The sequence below is a fragment of the Zingiber officinale genome, chromosome 8A (genome assembly GCF_018446385.1).
Source record: "Zingiber officinale cultivar Zhangliang chromosome 8A, Zo_v1.1, whole genome shotgun sequence".
NCBI classification, from domain to species: domain Eukaryota; kingdom Viridiplantae; phylum Streptophyta; class Magnoliopsida; order Zingiberales; family Zingiberaceae; genus Zingiber; species Zingiber officinale.
In genome coordinates, this window is record NC_056000.1 from 136174639 (window position 1) to 136198307 (window position 23669).

The following is a 23669-nucleotide window of genomic DNA, read 5'->3' on the forward strand; positions in this document are numbered from 1 at the left end:
TACTCGTATCCGTATCCATGCAACATAGGAATTGAAATATACTATTCAAATTATATTATATTTTTTAATTGTATTAAAGTTAAATTAAGGATGTAAATTATGTAATATTATAAAATTTACTTATCCAATAATTTTTCAGAATTAACATTATTTGATTAAATTTCATTATGTTTAATTAACATGTTTTTTTTGAGTTTTTTTTCAAAATGCTTATTTTTAAATTTTTAAAGTTTTTCTATATAGTTTTCAACTTTTCAAAATTTATATATATCTTTTAAATAGGGGGTTGCCCGATCAGCCTAGTTACTTGGGTTGGTCAACCCTTTTAATTAAAAAAAAGCTCGCTCAGGCAGGTTGGGGCCGACTTAAGCTTGGGCCACACATGCATGGGCAACCCGGGCTCATTCTAGGAGTTCTAGTATGACATCATGAGTCATGCCTAGCATGATCCATGAAGTTACATGTCAGACCCAACCTGACACTTCAATCAAACGGGACTATCGGGCCTGAGCTACGCCCAACTCTGTGGGCCTATGTTGCCACCACTAAGTATACCCAATGAGACTACACCTCCCTTTGTATAATCAACATTTCTTATTACCTTTAATTCTAACAGGGGCAACAATTATATATTTGGGGTCATCAAGTTTACGCTAATAGTTATGCATTATAAAGTACCTTCTGAATCATATGCCACCCAGGGGTAATAGTCAGAAGACTACATGCTGCCCATTCTGTACAATGCCCTATAAGCTCTTCCATTGGGGTCATTTTACTTCTTTTATGATGTCTATTATGTTTTCTTCCCTTGATCTCTTATTTTTGTTCATGTTCTAGAGGTTTGAGGCTTACAATGCGAAAGGCGCTGTTGTTTCTGGAGACAAAACAAAAGAGGTATAGATCTCAGCCTCCTAATCCTTTTTGTTTCCTGTTTGATTGCTGAAGAAATACCTATAAATTAAATAGTCATCTATCTACCTTTTTAGTCAGAAAGGGACCTGCTATAGGAAACATATTGATTGCAGCAGTTTTATAAAATGTGTTATATCTCTCATCACACAGAAGAAAGAATGTCATGCAGAGATTAAACAGACAATTTTTTTATTACTTGAAAGATAATAAACTGAAGAATTCAACACTTAGATCTCAACCTAAGCCAGGTGATCGTCGCTCACTTAGGTGAAATATCCTCAATAAACTGAAATTCCTCATTGAAGAATTTTTACTACATGGGCATTGAGATTAACCGAAATATCCACAATAAACTGCTGGAGATGGATGACAAATCCTTTCTTTGTCTTTGATGATCCAAGGTGAACTTTGCTCATTCAGTTTGCTGGAAATGAAGAAAAACGAGGGAGCACTAATATAACAGTGACAATACACATGAAAATTGAAAAATTAAAGTGAGTTGTATCAACTGATGTCATGGACGTCTAAATGCTAGAGAGTGGGCTGTTGTTGATGCTGCTCACACAAGGAAAGTAAGGGGCTTAGATAGGCTATTAATGCGGGGAAGAAAATTGTTGGAAGATTGATGTTCTTGCAAGGTGAGAAGAAAGTGCTAGGGTTGACTTGCTCGTGAAGAAGATGAGGAAGTTAGGGGGTTGGTTTTGCTGTGGTGGAGAAGAAATTTGACTAGAGTTGGCTGTTGCTCCAAACACACAAGAGAGGGCTATTAGGGGTTGGGAGCTACAGGAGCTACTGGAGATTGACAATTTACTGATGCAGTTTAAAATTAGAGATGATTTTTTAGTTTTTTTGAAAATATTTAGGGTTTAAATTTTCACATGTAATGTGGGTAAATTTACTCCAATATTATCTATCGACTAGTGGACAAGTGCCAGTGAAAAGAGTATCAACAGCTAGCAACACCAACATGGACCAATCAACGCTGTTACATGTCTTGCTCTAAGAATTGTTCATGGGCAACCTTTATGCCACATGTTGTCACTTCGTAGGAGTGTTCATGAAAGAACATATAAGTAGGGTCTGAGATGACATATATTGGGGGAATGCTTTAGACTATGCTTATAGCGACTCATCCTTAAACTCTGTGAACTCATTCTCAGAGCCCTGTGAAGGTCATTCTCAAGACCACATGGGTTCAGTAATAGTTAGTCAACTTCCATGGGGATAACATTTAACTTGTCAGAATTTTTGAGAGTTTAAACAGAGCCAGAGTGATAGTTCAGCCAAGCTAGTGTGGAGCTCAACCAAACTCCATTGTGTAATTCCTCTCACCAAACCCTATAGTAAGCTGCAATAGCTACATGTCAGTGGGTTTAGACATCTATTCTGAAAATTGACCATAACAAACTTGCGCACTAGATAGCAAGTAGGCATAAAAGACACTAGGGATGAGATGAGGTCAAATCAAGGAAAGCTTTGAAGGTAGATGGCCAACTTGGAAGGCCATTTGAGCCAGCTATATTCTCTTTTAAGAAAAATTTGTTTACTTCTTCAAGTGTTGGACTAACAAACTGTTGCCACTGACATAAAGATCAGGAGCTTATGAATTCATTGCCGAATTTCATGGTTGATGTGATGGGGATGTTCTTAGGAGAAGCCAGACTAAAACATATGGGGTGATTGTTGATCTAAGCCATTTTAGATTTAGGTGTTCAGTAATTAACAGCTGATTGTCAAGCATGTTCAAGAGATTGAGGTAAAATAAGCTTCTAGGTGCCATATTTAAGGAGAGGACAAGGTTTGAGGAAGCAATTTATAGTGTATAAGATATCCCAAGGATGGCCAATGCAAAGGCAGATTTTCAGAAATCGCTGCCATGCCACAGGTTGAGGGCAAGCAAGAAGTGGTTATAGAAATAGTGGGTAAGTGAAGCTTTGGAATTTTGGTAACTAAGGTAGAAGAAAGCCACCACCATTGCTGGGGAGATGAGTTGTCCATGTACTTTCAGCAAGGAAAATTGCTAACTTGGAAAGGATGGATCTTATTTTGACGGCAGTTGTGGATATCAGGTGGACAACTGCTCAAGTGGAGTAAGAAAACTATTGTCGCTGATATGGTGGAATATGAAGGAGGAATTAAGATGCAATGGTGTAGGGAAGGATGGAGTATGGAAAACCAAATCAGAATTACAACTCTGATACTGAAATCAATTCAAACTTACATTAACAATCCATATTGGGATTGATGAAATGTGGGATAACTATCTTTAAACAGAAAGTAAGAACGATTCACATAGAGAAAAAAGTTCACTATAAAAAACAGAAGACTTCTATTACTTTAAAGACGATAAACATTGAAGAATTACACCATTTTATAGACCTCAACCTAAACAAACTACAAAATAATAAATTTTTAATAAATCAAAATAAATTAAACTCCTACCAGAAGTATTCTCTCTTTTTAGATTAAAACATACAAAATCTACTTAACACCCTAAAATAAAACAATTATTATTGTAAAATACTGCCTTAAATAGTAGTTCTCCTAAAGATATTACCAAAATTAGATATCAAAACTTATAAGAGTAAATTCCTTATTTGTGTTGGGAAGTCAGCTTCCCAAATTATGATATGCATTCCGCGGCAAATGAGAACATTAGTTCTCTTTCCAATTACAATTAAACACATATAATATTTTGCAGAAGCAAAGATGGATTGATGAATATAAGTTTCAGTCTTGGTGTTAAAGAGAATACTAATGACATTTGGATGGGTCTCAACAAAAGCTTATGCAGATGCATATGTGCGACTGGAGGATAATTGGATCCTTAAAAACATAAATTTATGGAAACTATTATCTAAAGTATCATTTCAATATAGGGCATTTACTCATTGCAAATAGGTTTTAACACTTTCCAAGAGACAAAACATATTAACCTAAAAGGATGAATTTCAAATTAGTAAAAAATTTTAGAAACCATAATCATCGTTGAATCCCTCCTAATATGCACATCCAATTCTCTTAATTGTCTTTTGTTAGGTATAAGTTATTTTGGAGCTCTTCTTTTAGTGATAAATCCATTGCAAATCTTTTTTGTTCTAGATTTTATTTTTACTCATGCCTTGTCTTGTTTTAACCAAGAATCTTTTATCCCTTCTAAGTTATTTATATTTTAACCAATAAACATAAATTAGGTCAACCATCATATTCATTTATAGTTGTTATTCATAAAGATAGCAAGTTGAACAGACTGAAATAACTGTCTGAGTGAGAAAATCGAAGATAAGATAAAATGCTATCGGATAGACTTATATAGATGATTGTGATGAAGATGGGCCTTGCATATGCATATATGGAGGTATTAAATTCTAGCATGGATCATTTTCTTATGGTTTCAGCTGATGTATTCAAACATTCTAGATCTAAGCAGCAGGGAACCTTTAATTGGTTATTTCCTCACTAGGATACAAGGAATGCTTGTTGCTCTGGATGAAAGTTCCAATAGGGTATAGGTAATAGTAAACTTTTGTTAAAAGCGACATATATTCAAATTCCTCATACATTAAATTCAAGTGTAGGGCTTGTACTTCTTTTGGATATGGTGGTGAATGCATCATCTGTTTAGAAACTTGTGTTAGTTAATCTACACACATCTTCTGCTGAATATGTTTATTATAGCAATTTAAGGTATAATATACTGAATCTAATTATAAAAGGCTTTTACTGAAAAAATTTTCGTGCCATGTCTAGGTGCTTGTTCGAGACATCTGGGTTCTTGAAAGGTCCCTATTCCACCCTGGGGCAGATTGGCGTCTCTGTTCGAGAATTGTGCTATAGGTTATATGAAGGCACATTCAGGTGTACGTAAATAAATTATATGACCCAATCATCGAAGTTGTAGTTTTTTTTATTAATAAAAGAAACTTTAGAATGCTGTTGAATGATTTTACATTTTGTATTTTGCCAGAATGCTTGCCCAGTGTAGCACTAATTTTCCCATCAAATTTTCATCGACTCGTTGGCAATTAATTATATCGGGATTCTGTTCCTTTGAAGTTGTGGATTTGTCAATGATTCTTAACTCTTGCGATAATTTGCCAATGGTAAAAAGCATTATCCGTAGGGAAATATAATTTTTTCTTGGACTTTATTGCTTGTGAGGCAAGTACCATAGGCTTTTGTACCCTTTACTGCCTTGTGAGAAAGCATGGTGTATGATGTTTAAGAAGTTGGATGATGTTTAAGTTTGTTCATATTTGTGTTCATCATAAATCTAATCAAGCTTGAGTTGTATTTAAATTTTTTACAAAGTTCAACTAGTGAAATGGTTATTCTTGTAATTCACTTCAACTAAAAATTTCTCGAACTGTGCCCGAAAATGTTCTTTCAAAATTTTCATTATCACACCCCTTCCACATGCGATGCAACCCTTTGGCTTCTTTAGTTAATTCCTCACTTCTTCATTGTGCCATATCTGATGAGATGAGGCTGTCCCTACCATTTTCTTGATCTCATCTTGTGAGATCTGTTTTCTTTCATGTCTTATGAAAAAAGTGTCGTAGCCCTTGAGAGATGCCCTAACGGTATTTGAATCTGAAAGCTTCATGGTGTTTGCAATACGCCATGGAACATCAAGATGTCATTGCCAAGTGGTTTTATCGTGTCTTGAGCTATCAAATACTTTTAACCTAAAGTATTAATACAATTATACATGTCATTACAAATTTAAGACCATCAAACACTTCAGTGATACAAGATTATAAATAGGTTCTTTGTAGTTATGTGATTGATTTTTTCTACTCACATTGTTCGAGCATTGGATGGCATTCAAGGTACCTACGACAACTACTATTAACATTATTTATCAGAGATCTGCAATTATCATTGTGTTTCTGAAAGCAATGTGAGTGATATTGTAGTTTAGTTGTATTAATATTTGACCATCACTTAGAGTCATTAAAGACTTTTAACCAAAAACATTTGACAAGTATGCATTATTCATATTAGAGCATTGGAGGACCTATATATTATTCATATTAGAGCATTAGAGGCCTGATGGTGTGATCCAAGACTAAGAAGACCATTAATTATTTTTTGGTTAAACATTTGAGAGTATTGTTGAGCTTTTTTTGTTTTTATGATGATTATTATTATTATTATTATTATTATTATTATGGTCTTAGTGTTCTTAATCTCATCATTGTAGTCTTGATTAGAGAAGAGATGGATATGTAAAGAGATAGGACTGTAAATGAGTCAAGTCACGTCAAGCTAAATTTTATAGTGTTCAAGTTTGTTTGATAAAATAACTGAGCCAAGCTAAGCCAAGTTATTGAAATGATTGTTCAAATTTGACATGATATTTTTTGAACTTAAGTTTGGTTCAAACTTGACTTGAGCTTGATTTGTATAGATGCTATCGAACTCTCAATTTAAGTTTATTTGATTGTTTGAAATTTTTATATTTTAAGTTTGTTTGATTATTGAACTTGATAATACAAGTTTATTTATTTATTTTATTTATTTAAACATTGATAAAAAAATTATTGATAAACATAGTTTACAAATTTTGTTCGTGAATATTGTTCATGAATATCATAAACAGCGCACAATATATGTTCACTTTTTTTTGGTAATCCAAGTATTCAGTTTTTATGAAGGTTATTGGTCTGACTCCACAAAAGTTTTCCACTGGCTATTAGGATAAATGCAGGAAGCGCAGGTAACGTCTGACGTGGCACCTTAGCATCACTAGTAGTTTGAGCACCGCAGATGTGCTTTACATAAGAATTAAACTCTCGTTGTATGGATATTAACGAGATGAACATATGTGTTTAAACTTCTTCATTTATTTTAATGAGTTATTTAAGTTTATTTATTTAATTAATCTGATATATATTGAGCGAAAATAAATAAATTCTTACCAAGTCAACATCAATTTTACCGAAGAATGTTTGAATTTTACTCATGAGTGTTTGATTATAAAGAGCAATAGGTATGAGTGAGGATTTATTGCAGTACACAAGTTTTGTTGAGGATTTTAGGTAATTATTTAACTCTAACCTTAGAAATGGGTTATTAACATTTAGAATGCAACTTAATTACCGTTGGCTTAAAATCCACATTATTTGCATGGTTCATGCACATCTTAGCTAAGGCTAATTGCCAATATCTTTGAGAATCTAACTACAAATTCAATATGCTTTTGCTTTTAAAATATTGTTATGAAATTGCAGGGTATTGCAGTGAGGATTGGAAATAATATGATTGAAACAAATTTACCACCTTGAGGATATGTAGCACCTTAAATAGAATTTTAGTTTAAATCATCACTCAAAAGAATTCTTAGAAACAAAGAGGCAAATACATTTTTTTTTTCTAAATTCAAAGAATTAATTCATATAAAATTTGACGCTCTCTTATACTTGTAGCATCCCCAAGAATAGGGCTCCCGGGTTACGGTGCAGTGCTAACGACATTCTAGCCGTTCCTAATAATTTATGGTTCGAACTTTAGCTACAATATGGGGCGTTAGTTGTTGGATGACGAGATGCTTCTACTTCTAGATTTATCCAGTGGAAAAATTTCATGGGATCGAATTGGTCACTTTTAGGATTAGTAGGATAAGAGCCGGATGTAAAAAAAATAAACATCCCCAGAAATAGAAACGCAAGTATCATTTATGTAGCAAACTAGATTCTAAAGATAACATACATCACAACACACTTAAAACCAACTGCAACCTAATTATTGGTGCAATTGATCTGATCAAGGTTGAACCAAGCTCAAATTAGATTTTGATATTTGATCAATGTATTTGGTGGCAAAAGGCGAATACGCTCACCTCCAGATTTGATCAATGTATTTGATAATTGAGTGAGATATCAAATAAATCAAGATTGATCGAATAATTGATAATGAAAAAGTTTAATATGTCAAATACATCAAGGTTGATTGAAAAATTAAGGATGGAGAAATCTAAATAGATAATGATTGATTGGACATTTGATAATTAGAAGTCTAATAAGAATTGATAAGAGTAAAATTTAAGAGGATTACGGTTAACTGGACATTTAGCAATTGGAAGGTCAATAGAAAGTTGATAAGGATAAAGTCCAAATGAATTATGGTTGATTGAACACATGATAATAATACATGTTATGTGAAACTCGGCGTGTCCGAGCATGTCTCCCCCTCATGTCTTGTCACTTGTACTAATGATTAATAGCCACCCGTGATTTACCTTCTCCGTGTTGATATAGGGATAAGTTGGCGGGGGTGTTGGGGCGAGCCAATCGATTTTGCCTACATGTTATGTGAAACTTGAACACCCCCCTCCCTTCCTTGAGGACTTTGGATCGAGTTAGACTTGAGCTCTTGAGAACTTTGGATCGAGTTAGACTTGATCGTTTAACTTCAACAGATCCTCGTGAAGCTCGATCAGTCGGATCCAAAGCTCGTGAGCATTCTCATACTTTCCTATTCTACAAACAACTTTATTTGGTAAAATACCTAAAATCAATTATATTGCCTTCGTTTTTGCAACCAAATCTTAGGAGGACTTCTTCAATGCCGCCCGCCTTCGAAGTCACATATTAGTATGAAGCTTTCAAATACAATGATAAAGAAAAAAAAAATACTTCTAACTTGCTCCTCAAGCAGTTAGTTTAGTAAAGAGCTTGATTGACTATGATACCAATTGTAGAATTGTAAAATTGTGTTAGAGAGGGTAAGGTGAATATCACTCATTCTTTTTCTTCTTTCTTGTGTCATTCTTAATAACACAAGATACACACTAGGTTTTTTACTTAGTTCACAACCTTTCTGGATTACTATATCCAAGGTAATATCTCGAGCACGAGCACTATTTCTTTTCTCCTTTCTGAACACCTTCCGCTAGAAGAGATATCTCTTATAAGCTTATGCCCACAAGCACAAACAAAACAACAAATTAATAAACAAAAGTAAACACAACAAATAGTTTACTGGCCCTTGAATGCCTCTCGACATCCTGAATACGGAGCACCATCCTGGAACCTCCTTGATCACCAGCTCTGCCCATGTTCATTCGCTAACTAGATCAGTTTAGACTTATTTGGATCCAACTTTATCTAGATTTGTTCTTCCCTTATTTGGATCCAGTCTTATCTGGTTTTAGTGGTACCTTATCTAAATCTAGCCTTATCTAGATCTTGTTACCTAATCTTCTGTCATGTAAGTTGAACAATGCTTATCCTTGGCCACATTAACTTCCTAAAGCTTATCTGCCACCATCTTAGCATCTTTCTTGCCAATTTAGTTATTCGGTTGATCAAACATGCCGGTCAGTTCGACCGGATTTTCCGGTCAACTAAAACCTTTGTTCAATCATCCAAACCTCTTCGCTTGGAGATCACTGCTCTAAGATGTCTCATCGTCAAATATTAAGTCACTCTTGATCTATTTAGACTTTTTCAAATATCTAGTCACCAATCCGCTTGAACTTACCTTTTATCGGACATCCGGCCAATTTTGACTTTTTTTTTTACCAACCCGGTTAGCCTTTATATATTTGGACTTTCCCTTTATCAGTCATCCAATCAATTTTGACCTCATTAAACTTCTTATCAAACTATCAAGTATCCAATCAACATTGATATATTTAGACTTCTCATCAAATTACTTCTAAATATATGATAATCTTGACTTGTTTAGATTAATTTTTGATCAATACTGATGAGATACAAAATATATTATCAAATATCGAAATGTTAAAAGTTGATTACATAGATGCTCGGAGAGGAGAGAGGAGACTCGAGTATAGCCGCATGATAATTGGAGAATCACCTAGATGATGGAGAACTCGGGAAGTTGCATCGCATGAAGCACTTGGGAAATCAAGTCGTATGAGAAATTGGTAGAGCCGTCTATTTAGCTTGGACCTATTAGATTGATTCGTCCCGTCAAATAATTTAAGTGGTTGAGTTAGAATTTTATCAAACCTAAATTCGCGGCTAACCCGCCTAGGCTCGTGACCCCCACAGGTCATACCGTCACAGGCTTGGGTTAATCCGCGGGTTGAGAAATATATGTAAGTCAAGTTTTATGCAATTTATTATCTTTCTTTATTATAATTTTAAAATAAAAATAATATTTTTCATCACACATAAGTACACATTTATATTCATTTATATTTAAAATATTTATTTCTATATATATTTAATTGATAAAATTTTTTCGAAGTAAAACGTTAAAGATATAATTTTTTTTTTAATTTTTTTTTAAACTTTTGATATGCCCATGGATTGGCTAGCCTAATCCATAATCCGTCTTGAATTGGGTTGGATTGAGGATTTTCTAATCTATCACGATGACGAGTCGGTCCACCCCACGTCACCAAATGATTGATTCATCATGGACCAACCCACCTTGCCACAGATTGACCTGTCTGACCGCTCTAAAAATTGGGATGTCGAGTCATGCATGACACTTGGGAGTCTGATCTAACCAAGACTCCAAGAGCAGGGCCATCCAGGCAGGGTCAATATACATGGTATCAACTCCATTAATGAATGATTCAAACCATGTCTTAATAAGTTTTGTTTCTATGGCTTACCCACCTTAAATCTATATTTTTTAACTAATAAATACCCATATAAAATTTTAAAATTGAAATATATATCATCCACTTAACTAAATTAAGTACTCAGCTTATTAATAAGATGAGTACTCATTGGGCACTCCAACCCACAATTAATGAAATAAGTTCTAAACTTAAGTAAATATCAAATAGCATAAACATAACTAACTCAGTAAAATAAAATGAAACAAAATAAATATCATAAAATAATAATTTATTTATTTAAAAAAAAATACTTTTTTCATATTTTTTTCTTTTATATATATATATATATATATATATATATATATATATATATATATATAAGTTAGGGTATCTCCAATTGATATTTTTTTTTTTAGATTTTTTCTTTTAAAAACTTGTGCCAAAAACCTGACCACAATGGCATTGTGGTCAGATTTTTTTCTTTTTAAAACTTTTTGGCTAGGTTCGATTTATCGAACCAGGTTTTTAAGGTTAGTGGGTCCTATATAACAAAATCATAATTTTTTAATATAATTTAGTTAACTTTTACCATTTTTGTAAAATGAGTCTTGCCTATCGTCTTTTTTTTTAATGTGTTTTACCATTTTTTAAACCGTTGCTTCTGTCCTTTTTTACCTTTTTTTTTTTTACCTAATTGTTGCTTCTGTATTTTTTTTAACATTTTTTTTCTATCAAATTTGTAATCAATTTTTTTTTTCCAACGGTTGGATTAATTTTGGATGTTTTTCATTCATCCTACCCAAAGTCATTTCATTCTTATTTTATATAATCCATTATCTTTGTTCTTTCGAAATAGATCCAAATTATAGTTGAGATTTTATATAATTTTTTAATTATGAAAATACAATTTTGCAAAGTTCAATATTCTTAGTTTTCCACTTCCACACACTATCCTCAAAATTTTCCAAATGTTTCATACATTCCACAATTTTCTCCAAATTTTTAAAATTCTCAAAACTTACCGGCTCCTCCGAGTAATGCCTCACAACCTCCATTTTATATGTATCCTTTTCTTATGGAATTTCTTCTCCACAACCCTTATTCATGCTTTTAGATGTATCAAGAAGGGCTAACATAGATGTATTCGGGACCGACAAAGAATCAGTAACACCATTTGAGGTTCCAAAGTTGAGCAATGAAGGGAATCTGGGTGTGCGTAATACTAAACAAGCCAAGTGGTCAATGGACGAAGAGATACACCTTGCAAAGACATGGATCAATATTAGCACTAATCCAATCATCAATAATGATCCAAAGGAACAAACTTTCTGGAAACGAATTGTAGATTACTACAAGTATCGACTTGATGGATTTGTGGAGCGATCTTGGGTGAAGGTAAAATTACATTTCTATAGGCTCTATCTGATGGTGAATGAATTTATAGCAATATACAACAACTTTTATACATATCGTGAAAGCGGGTGGAGCGACGAGGATGTGCTCATGAGAGCACATAAAATGTGGTAAGAAAATCATTGCAACAAGTCCTTAAATTATGAACATGTTTGACAAGTTCTCAGAGATTGTGAGAAATATGCTCCATAGAGAGTTGGTCATTGTGTTAACAAACAATCCAAGACCTTAGAATCAAGAGCACACATCCTCATCCAATCCGGATGCTCCTATCGATGTAGATGATTGTGAAGTCCATACTCTTCTAATGGGGCAAAAGATAGCAAAAAGGAAAGACAAATTTAAAACTAGAGACATTGATGACATGAAATTTGATAATAAATGACAAAAAAAAGAGAGGAAGAATTACAAATAGAGCAAATTGAGATATAAAAGTATGAGATGACAATGAAGGAGTATGAAATTAGGATACTACTGGGATGATAGTTGATCAGCTTAAGTTACATTCTAAATTTTGTGAAAATATTAAAAAAAATATGGTATATAGTGGATGTTTTTAAGATTATCTTTATAAGATTTGTTATTTTTTTTTCATCCGTGTAATTCATTTTTATCTATATTAATGTTATTTGTATTGAAATGAGTTTCCTAAAACTAGGAGAAATAATTGTCTATTATAACTAAAGAGCTAGTTTAAAAATAGTCGTTAACAAACTAGAGGTGGATAAAATTGACCATTATAAAAGTAGTCGTTATAAAACTAGCCAGTTTAAAAAATAGTCATTACAAATAACCCTTACAAACTAGCCGTTATAAAAATAAACCTTACAAACTAGCCATTATAAAACTAGTCGTTACAAATGCCTCTATATACTCATGTATGGAAGCTAGAATCCTCCATTTTACTAACATTGTCTTCTCAAACCATATTGATAGTATTAATTTATTTCAAATGTCTCATGATCCCAATCTCTCTAGGCATTCTATTCTTCGCGATCAGTGGAGAAATTTTGTGGTAGATTCAGATGATGACTTGGATCAAATGACGATGATGCTACTAGAGCATGAAGAAATGAAAGTTTTAGTAGCTCAAAGTTCTTCCAGTAGAGCTCATAGAAGGTATTTAAATCGAGATCGTGAAGCAGGACATTATCACTTCTTGAATGATTACTTCTCTGATCAACCGATATATCCTAATGAAGTATTCTGACGACGATTTCAGATGCGAAGAGAGTTATTCTTTAGCATAGTCAATACCTTGCGACATCATTCAGAATATTTTAAATGGAGGGTTGATGTAGCGGGAAGATGTCGTTTGTCACCCCTTCAAAAATGCACAACCATTATCCGTCAATTGGCATTGGATCCCCTGCCCACATTTGTGATGAATATCTATGCATGGGTGAAATAACTACTCTAGATTGCTTGGTTAACTTTTGTCAGTATGTGATTGAAGTATTTGGGGTACAATATTTAAGAATGCCTAATGTTTTTGATATCCAATGTTTGCTTGAAATGCATGAACAGAGACATCTATTCCCTGGAATGATGTTTGGTATGTTTGGTTTTTCCCTGATATCCAATTGTTGGGACCCCATGATTACCTCAAGTAAATTGGTCTTTCCAAGCAATGAGGTAATTTTTTCATTCCCAATGCATACAATCAGGGAATGATGCTGGTCATGTTTCTGATATCCAATGTTTGCTTGAAATGAATGAACAGAGACATCATTCCCAATTGTATGCATTGGGAATGAAAAAATTACCTCATTGCTTGGAAAGACCAATTTACTTGAGGTAATCATGGGGTCCCAACAATTGTCCTTGAAAAGGTTGCATCTGCAGACTTGTGGATATGACATGCTTTTTTTAGAATCATAGGGTTACGTAACTATATCAATGTTCTTAACGAATTACCTTTATTCAACAAAATTTTACAAGAAAATGCAACAGAGATTAATTTTACAATAAATGACACAATATACAAAAGGGTATTATTTAACTGATGGGATTTACCCCGAATGGTCTACTTTCATTAAGAGCTTTTCGTACCCCAAGATTCGAAGAGAAAAATGTTCAAACAAAGATAAGAAACTACAAGAAAGGACGTTGAGCGAACATTTGTAGTGCTCCAATCTCGTTGGGTAATGATGAGAGAGGTCTAGGACGATTTTGGTATAAGAATAACTTAAAGGATATCATATATACGTGTATTATTTTGCACAACATGATTATTAAGGATGAATGGGATGCAGTAAGCAATTGGTCAAATGATGAAGAAGATCCTCCGGCATAGATGTTTCAGGGCTCTACCTAAGAGTTTGAAGGATACCTTCGAAGAAACTGTGAGCTACATGATAATCAAGTACATCATTAGCTTCGAGACGAATTGGTTGAACATATTTGGACACGCTACGAGTGTGATTAGTAAAAGATTATTTTTATAAATTATTTGTAATAATTTATTATTTAATGTTGTATTTCTTATTTTTAAATTTATAAATTTTTGATATTATTTTTTAACAAATTAAGTGATATAAGAGTGACCATTACCAAATAATTAAGGTTTTTTTGAAAGATATATGAATTGTTGAGCGTGGGGCCCATAAAAGAGTTGTAGAAAGATTTTTTTATAGGGGAGAGAAGAGTGAGATTTTCTACTTTTGATGTGACAATGATATGGTATCTTGAAAATGGGAAAACATCACTTTTGAGGTTTTTCCATTGGAGATGCCCTTATCCTCCATAATGGTGGCCGATAACATACGTTGATGATTTAACACGACCATTTTTTTTTTAATTTCTCTCTTTCATCTACATGTGATGCTCTCTCTCCTGTATACAAGTCTCTCTCCTACATACAACATTGGTGTTGGTCTTTAAAGACCAACATCAACGCTGGTTTTAAATCAGCTCTAGCCAACACCACGTTGGTGTTGGTTTTAAAGATCATCACCAACCAATATCATGTTGGTGCAGGTCTTTAAAGACCAGCACCAACGTTGGTTTCAAAACATCATCAACTAGCACTAACACTAGTTTGAAACCAACACCAGCCAACACTACGTTGGTGCTAGTCTTACCAACACTAGCCTTGGTGTTGGTCTTTCAAGATTAGCACCAGTGCTGGTTTGAAACTAGCAGCAACGTGGTGTTCGCTGGTGTTGGTCTTTAAAGACCAACACCAATCTGGTGTTGGATGGTTCTGGTTTCAAACTAGTATTGGTGTTGGTCTTTAAAGATCAACACCAACATGGTGCTAGCTGGTGTTGGTTTGAAACTAACGTTGGTACTGGTATTTAAAGAATAATACCAATGTGGTGCTAGTTTCAAACCATTGTTGGTTCTGGTCTTTAAAGACCATCACCAACATGGTGTTGCCTGGTGCTGGTTTGAAACCAACATTTGTACTGATCTTTAAAGACTAGCACTGACGTGGTGTTAGTTGGTGCTGGTTGCAAATCAGTGTTGGTGCTGGTCTTTAAAACCAGTACCAACTTGGTGCTGATTTTTAAAGACCAGCACCAATGTGATGCTATTGGGTGCTGGTTTCAAACCAACGTTGGTCATAATCTTTAAAGGCCAACACCAACGCTGCATGTGGGAGAGAGAAAAATATTACATGCTGATGAGAGAGGGAAATAAAAAAAAAAGTTTTGGTCGTATTAGATCATCCACGTATACTATCACCCACCTTTGTGCAGGGTATCATTCTTGTGTGTGTTCAACAACTTTTATATATATATATATATATATATATATATATATATATATATATATTTTAATCTCTTTTATCTGTGCAACAACTTTTCTCTCGTTTCTCTTAAATTAAAATAAAATTTTCTTCTCTCTCCTTTGCTTGCATGTAGTAAATACTATGGTACTAATTTTTATAAATCAGTACCATAGCTTAATTACACCAATCACTACGGTAGAGACGATGCTGGTCTTTAAAAGTCAACACTAGCATCCAACACCAAGGTGGTGCTGGTGCTAGTGTTGATTTTTAAAAATCAACACCACTTTATTGCTAGTTTTAAAAAATAGTACTACTTTGGTGCTGTTTTTTTAAAAAATACCTTAGTACCTTGGTGTTTATTTTTAAACAGGGACGGTCCTGAGAAAAACTAGGCCCGGGGCAAAACTATAGATTTGGCCATTTGGATCCTCCCTCTTACATTAACTTAAAAACTCGAGGGAGGGCAGCACGGTGAAGGACGATGTCATTGTGCCGTCGCGCTGTCCCGGCGTTGCGCCATCGTGGGGAACTTCGGAGTTCGGCAACGATAACGATGAGGGGGGGGGGGGCACGACTAGAGGGAGGGCACAGCAAGAGGGAGGGCGACTGGGCGAAAGAGGGCTAGGGAGAGAGGGAGGACGGGAGAGCTAGAGAGGGAGGGCAAGTTCGCTTTGGCGAGGAGGGAGAGGGCTAGGGCGAGAAGGTTTCAATTCGGCGAGGAGAATTCGACGAGGAATTTAAACTATATATTTTTAATAATATATTAAAATAAATTATGTGGCCCCATCCAAAGTGAGACCCTAGGCAAGTGCCCTGCCTGGCCCCCACTAGGGCCGCCCCTATTTTTAAAAATCAACAATGATGCTTAGAGAGAGCACCAAGGTGCTTTTTAAAAATCAACACCAGATTAAAAGTTAACATTATTTGATGGTGATGTTGCTCTTTAAAGATCAATACCATATTGATTATTATATGTAATTAAAAAAAAAGAGAAGAAAAAATTTTATTTTAATTTAAAAGTAAAAAAAAAAAAAATTATTATATACACAGAAGAGAAATAAAAAAATAAATTTTAATTGAATAATGCTCATGCTGATGTGTAAGATATTATTTCTCTTTTTATATATATAAAGAGAGGTGTCACACTGCGTGTCATCCCGTGTGCAATGACTTCCAGACATTTGACTTATCTTCGGACATCCCGCCTCACTACGTCACGTACTAAAATAACAGGTGACAACCACGGACGGCTAATCAGATCGCATATCAAAAATCCTATAACTAAATATGATACTTCAAATCCGGCCTATTGACTCCACGGACCCGACAACAGAACTCGAACTCCATGAACACGGCCGCCCTGTGCACAGCCTATATAAGAAGTAGAGAAGCTCAACTCCACCCCCGCTCTAGCCTGCTGTTCTGCTTCGTCGCATGGGAAACTGTGGAAACCGGATAAAGTTGACATCTTTGGAGGCTTCCTCCGGGGTCTGTGTGGTGGGAGTTGAAGAAAACGATAGGGGCGCATTCATTTCTAATTTCCAACCTTTGCCGCACCCTAAAAGGCGAGTTTCTTGTGTCCATGGATCGGCTATCTTTCTTTAAAGAGGGTGTGGGCGGTCGAGCAGAGGCAGTAGTGTGGTAAAGGCGAAAACTTTTAGGTTAAGATGTCGCGACCCTCTCTGGAGAGGCATGGGTCGATCGACGCACAGCTCAGGATTCTGGCGCCGGCGAAGGTCTCCGAGGATGATAAGTTGGTGGAGTACGATGCACTTCTCGTGGATCGCTTCCTCGACATCCTCCAGTCCTTGCACGGCGAAGATCTTCGGGAAACGGTGAGTTGTCATCTTTGCCAATTGCTGAGAAAATTTAAGATTTCGTAATACTCTTAAGCCTGAAAATTTTCATTGAAGACAAACGGTATTGTTTTAATTTCAACGTTCTCGTGTAGTGATTTGCATCTAAATAAGAACAAAACTTGTTTCTGTTTCCATCACCTCTGAAGTTGTCTCTGTTTTTCTGACATCGCAGTATGCGTCATCTATTGTACATGAAGTTGGTCAATCCATTTAGAATACTGAAGATTTTGATTTGGCAATAACTCTGTAGGTTCAAGAGTGTTATGAAATATCTGCAAAATTTGAAGGTTCTCGTGACCTAAGTAAGCTAGATGAGCTGGGAGATGTTCTGATGAATCTGGATCCTGGGGACTCTATCTTGGTCACCAGTGCGTTTTCCCATATGCTCAATTTGGGTAATTTGGCTGAGGAGGTGCAGATTGCTCACCGCAGGAGGAACAAGCTGAAAAGGGGAGATTTTATTGATGAAAATAACGCAACAACTGAGTCTGATATCGAAGAGACACTTAAAAGGCTTGTAGAACAGATGCATAAGTCACCAGAGGAGGTCTTTGATGCTGTGAAAAACCAGACAGTTGATCTGGTTTTAACTGCACATCCGACACAGTCAGTAAGAAGATCATTGCTTCAGAAACATGCCAGGTATGTTGGCTAACTCTAGTACCGCGGCTATTTTCTACATATGATACTAATGTGTTGTGCTTCTCAAAACTTCCCTGCATAAGTTTGTTGTTTGGGTCACAGACTCTAGGTTCTTCATGTCTTTGGGTCAAACAAAAGAAAAAAACACAAGAAAACTTAAGTTTACATGCACCCTTATTCAGTTACGGAAACAACATGGAGTTTCTTACAGCATTATTATATTTCTTCAGGATAAGAAATTGCTTGACACAGCTTACAGACAAGGACATTACCACTGATGATCAGCATGAACTCGATGAAGCACTTCAAAGGGAGGTAGCTTTGTCCTGTGTTTCATTACATAGTTTCCTTACTATTTTCCAACTTTTATGGCGCCAAAACTGGTCGTACCTTGAACATAGAAATAATTCTTGTCATAGATTGTTGCTTTAGTTACTTGTAAACTTACATTCAATGCTTAGTCAGCTTGTCATTCTATTGCAGATTCAAGCTGCATTTCGAACTGATGAAATCCGAAGAATACAACCTACTCCTCAAGATGAGATGCGTGCTGGAATGAGCTACTTTCATGAAACAATATGGAAAGGTGTACCAAAATTCTTACGGCGTGTAGATACAGCTTTGAAGAACATTGGAATCAATGAGCGTATTCCTTACAATGCCCCACTCATTCAGTTCTCTTCTTGGATGGGCGGTGACCGTGATGGTAGGTTATGCTTAACCAATTCTGCTAGTTTCATCATCATATTTGAGAACCCTTGAAACTGGTTTATATGCTAACTGGATGACAATTCTTGCTCAAAAGGCAATAAATTGAATACTATGGTAATCCTGTAAATTGTTTAGGCAATCCTAGAGTCACCCCGGAGATCACAAGAGATGTGTGCTTGCTAGCTAGAATGATTGCTGCAAGCTTCTATTATTCTCAGATAGAAGATTTGATGTTTGAGGTATGACAAACTATCCATATATTATGCAAATTATCTTTTACTAACATGATGCTACTTTAGTTATTAATGTTAATTTGAGACCATATTTTATTGTAGTTATCTATGTGGCGGTGCACCAGTGAACTTCAAGAAAGGGCAAATGTGCTTCACCAATTGTCAAAGAAAATCGCAAAACACTACATAGGTAATTACTATAATATGAGCCATAGTGAAGCATGGGATTTAACCTTAGCAATTGGAATGTTGTTTCCACACTGCTATTTTATGTTAGATGGTATTTTAGGAAACTAGCTGATATAAGTTATTCAAAATATGAAAAATTGGTTGATTTTCTTACCTGAGTCTCTTGTTTGTAATAAGAACCATAGTTAAGTAGCTTATCAAAATTTCTTTCTTCTCGTTTGAATGAGAAGTTTGTTAATGAACAACCAAAACATAAAACATTTATGGTCTTTTGGGCTGAATTCTATCTTGGGACTTAAATGTGCTTATGGAGCTTCAGATGTGATTTGACAATGCACTTTTTTATGCAGAGTTTTGGAAACAAATTCCTCCAAGTGAACCATATCGTGTTATATTGGGTGATGTGAGAGATAAACTTTATAACACACGTGAACGTTCACGTCATTTATTGACAAATGGAGTTTCAGATATACCAGTGGAAGCAACCCTCACTAATGTTGAGCAGGTAATTATCATACTACAAAAAAATGATGCTTTAGTCACAACTAATATTAGGCAGTTGTCAACGTATTTTTGGTGACAAAATCATAAATAATAATTATACATGTGATAGAAAAAATGTTTATCACAAAATCAACAATTTTATTATTTAGTGATGATACTATAAAATAAATTGGTATTCAATAATGAAAAAAGGTGTCGCTAATATCATTGTAGTTTTAACTATGGACTTAGGCTGTCAAGTCTAGTATATTTGCTGAGTTAAGGTTGCTTTCACTACAATTTGGGTATATTGGTTCCAAAAGTAGAAAAAAGATACGATGGATAAGCATGTGTATATTTATTCCATTATAGAGGCTATATTGGTACTTGCACAGGACATCTCTCTCACGGTCTCCCTCTCTTTTGGAATATCCATATCCATTTGTTCTTCCCTTAATTTTGATAGTTTTAAAAATACGTCGACGAACAATTAGTATTTAGGTGTTTAGTTCCTATTATAGATGTACAAGATACTTATAGTAAGTCATCAGTTATTATTTACTTAACTTTAGTAAATTTATCTTTGTAGCTCCTGGAGCCACTTGAACTGTGTTACAGGTCGCTATGCTCCTGTGGTGATAGATCTATTGCTGACGGAAGCCTTCTTGACTTTTTGCGCCAAGTTTCTACCTTTGGACTCTCCCTTGTGAGACTTGATATTAGACAAGAATCTGAGAGGCACAGTGATGTTCTTGATGCCATCACTAAGTTTCTTGGAATTGGATCATACCATAATTGGCCTGAAGAGAAGCGCCAGGAGTGGTTGTTATCTGAACTCAGAGGCAAGCGCCCTCTATTTGGTCACGACCTTCCACAAACAGAGGAAATTTCTGATGTTTTACAAACATTCCACGTCTTGGCTGAACTGCCGTTTGATAGTCTTGGTGCCTACATCATCTCAATGGCAACTTCTCCATCAGATGTGCTTGCTGTGGAACTCCTGCAACGCGAGTGTCATGTGAAGAATCCCTTGAGAGTTGTGCCTCTATTTGAAAAACTTGCAGATCTTGAGGCAGCCCCTGCTGCTTTAGCACGATTGTTCTCAATAGATTGGTACGTGAACAGGATTAATGGAAAGCAGGAAGTCATGATTGGCTATTCTGATTCAGGGAAGGATGCTGGTCGTCTTTCTGCAGCTTGGCAGTTATATAAAGCACAAGAGGAACTCGTAAAGGTTGCTAAAGATTATGGGATCAAACTAACAATGTTCCATGGTCGAGGTGGTACTGTTGGAAGAGGTGGTGGTCCTACACATCTTGCTTTACTCTCACAACCTCCAGAAACCATTAATGGATCACTTCGTGTGACAATTCAAGGTGAAGTAATCGAACAATCATTTGGTGAGGAGCATTTGTGCTTTAAAACACTTCAGCGTTTTACAGCTGCTACTCTTGAGCATGGAATGCACCCTCCTATATCACCTAAGCCAGAATGGCGCGCACTTATGGATGAGATGGCTGTAGTGGCCACAAAAGAATATCAGTCAATAGTTTTCAAGGAGCCACATTTTGTTGAATATTTTCGACTAGTAAGTACTCTCTTGTCAATTTGTGCTTCTGAGAAATACTTTTCTTTCTAATATTAGTGGAATAACATGCAAATTAAACCTTCTCTGGGAATTTATACTTTTCTACTTGATTTTTCATCATAATATTGTTCTCTAATCTTCTTAATTCTCCTTTGTCAATGCTCTTTCATTTTAGTCTGTAGGAAATTATTTTTCTGAAAGGTTTTTCTGCTGTCTACTATAAAATAAACTAGGCCTTTCTTTCCTATTCTAAAAATTTCAAATGCCTAAGATGATCTAGGCTTGTGTAAATTATGAAAAATGTTAAACCCTTTTACTAGACGACTACAACATATATGCTTATCTCTTCCAAGTTCACAGCAAATGGTATATATCCATCTGAAATAGATACTTAAATACACAGGCCACACCTGAAACAGAGTACGGCAGGATGAACATTGGTAGTCGGCCATCCAAAAGGAAGGTCAGCGGGGGGATAGAATCTCTTCGTGCAATTCCATGGATTTTTGCTTGGACCCAGACAAGGTTTCACCTTCCTGTGTGGCTTGGCTTCGGTTCAGCTTTCAAGCATGTGCTGAACAAGGATATCAGAAACCTTCAAATGCTAAGGGAGATGTACAAGGAGTGGCCCTTTTTCAGGGTTACAATAGATCTAGTTGAGATGGTTTTTGCAAAGGGAGATCCAGGAATCGCTGCCCTGTACGACAAATTACTCGTGTCTGATGAGCTGCGTCCATTTGGTGAACAACTGAGGGCCAACTATGAGGAGACAAAACATCTGCTTCTTCAGGTAGGTCTGACATGTAGATTTTGTACTGTGGTGAATTTTCTGATGATTGATTTCATGTTTGCCTGAAAAAACTAAGCAACCTATTGTAGTTTGATTGGTTCAATTCATTTTTTCTGAAATATTACTTGATCTGTATAAACTTTGGCAGGTTGCTGGACACAAGGATCTTCTCGAAGGTGATCCTTATCTGAAACAAAGATTACGGCTGCGCCGTGCGTATATTACAACTCTAAATGTCTGCCAAGCTTATACACTGAAGAGAATGAGGGACCCTAACTTCAATGCAAATGCAAAGCCTCCTTACATGGATTCTAGTGATTCATCAGCAGATGTTGTGAAACTGAATCCCACCAGTGAATATGGTCCTGGACTGGAAGACACCCTCATATTGACAATGAAGGGCATTGCAGCTGGCATGAGGAACACTGGTTAGCTCTAGCTTTTCTCGTCTCCGGTATCTCATGCTACTCTTGTAGTTTCCGAGTTGAAACAGTTGAACTACAACTGTTCATACTTCGTGTGCATCGGTTGTGCTAGAATGTGCGATTCCAGTGGATTAAAAACAACAGTGAAAGACAGCTTGTTGAATGTATTTAAGGATCACCTATCAAACATTGTGCAAAGTTGAATTTGTAATGGTATGCCCCAAAGGAAAAACAATCTCATATTCAATGTGATGAATGTGATGTGAGAACACCTCAAGGCAAGACTAAAAAAATTACACTTAAAATTGATATTATAGACATCTATGGGCCAATAGATGGAGGATAAGGAGCATGGAAATAACCATCAAATGTGTATAATTTTTCACATTAAGATGTCTTGTAACTTTGTGACTTGGAGGTTCTCGTAGTCATGAGAAGGCACCCGACCACCAACCTGCACTATGAAAATCATTTTTTTTTTTTTGCATGTATAAGAACACGAGGACATTTTACTAGGCTTAGGTAGTGCGAATTAATATTGTTAGTTTAAATCTTAAGTGGTAAGGTTTGACTGGATTTTGATGTTTTTACAAAGGGTTTAAATTATGTTTTGCCATTTGATATATATGTTACGTAGGAACTTAGTATACACATGAAGCTGGAGATCTTGATTCAATGAGGTCGAGTGTTGATGATAATTTGGCATGGTCAGGATAAGACGATCAATGGCTTAGGTTCAATGGAATTCCAATAAGGTTGCATGAGATTCTTGGTCAAAATTGATCTAGTTTGGGTTTGGTTTCAATATTTAATCAATATGTTTGATGGTTGAGCAATGTGTCAAGTAGATTAAGGTTGATTCAGCACTTAACAATTGGAAAGATAATAGGGAGAGAGCATTTATATCAGCTTTCCTAAACACATAATTTATTTTAAATTTTATATTTTAAGTAAAATAACCTTTTACATCAGTTACCCTGTCCATTCTTGAAATTTAGATTTCATAAATAGTACTTTTCTAAATTTATGGAATAAAATCATTTCCCTAAATAATAAAATATTATTTAATTTGGAAGAGAGAAAAAAAAAATAAAGAGAATGGATTGAGTAATAAAAAAATAGATTTACATAGGGAGAGTGA

General features: G+C 35.3%; 2 protein-coding genes across 3 annotated transcripts in view; both read left to right on the forward strand.

Moving 5' to 3' along the window:
* Window positions 1–4967, forward strand: part of LOC122010373 — a gene marked incomplete in the record, with an annotated part of 61597 nt that extends 56630 nt beyond the window's left edge. Inside the window, 3 exon segments of the mRNA XM_042566882.1 lie at window positions 847–894; window positions 4663–4772; window positions 4880–4967. Of these exon segments, the coding sequence (XP_042422816.1) occupies window positions 847–894; window positions 4663–4749 (135 nt within the window).
* A 12049-nt stretch (window positions 4968–17016) lies between these two features.
* LOC122010374 (phosphoenolpyruvate carboxylase 2-like) lies at window positions 17017–22775 on the forward strand. Of its 2 annotated transcripts, XM_042566883.1 has the most exons (10): window positions 17022–17443; window positions 17718–18109; window positions 18340–18424; window positions 18593–18815; window positions 18956–19059; window positions 19156–19243; window positions 19593–19747; window positions 20315–21313; window positions 21717–22103; window positions 22252–22775. In XM_042566883.1, the coding sequence occupies exons 1-10, from the start codon at window positions 17276–17278 to the stop codon at window positions 22534–22536; spliced, it is 2886 nt and encodes a 961-aa protein (XP_042422817.1). In that variant the 5' UTR covers window positions 17022–17275; the 3' UTR covers window positions 22537–22775. The 2 variants fall into 2 exon arrangements, with proteins under 2 accessions (XP_042422818.1, XP_042422817.1); XM_042566884.1 differs by lacking the exons at window positions 21717–22103; window positions 22252–22775 and having other exon boundaries at window positions 17017–17443; window positions 20344–20506.
* Window positions 22776–23669: the final 894 nt, after the last annotated feature.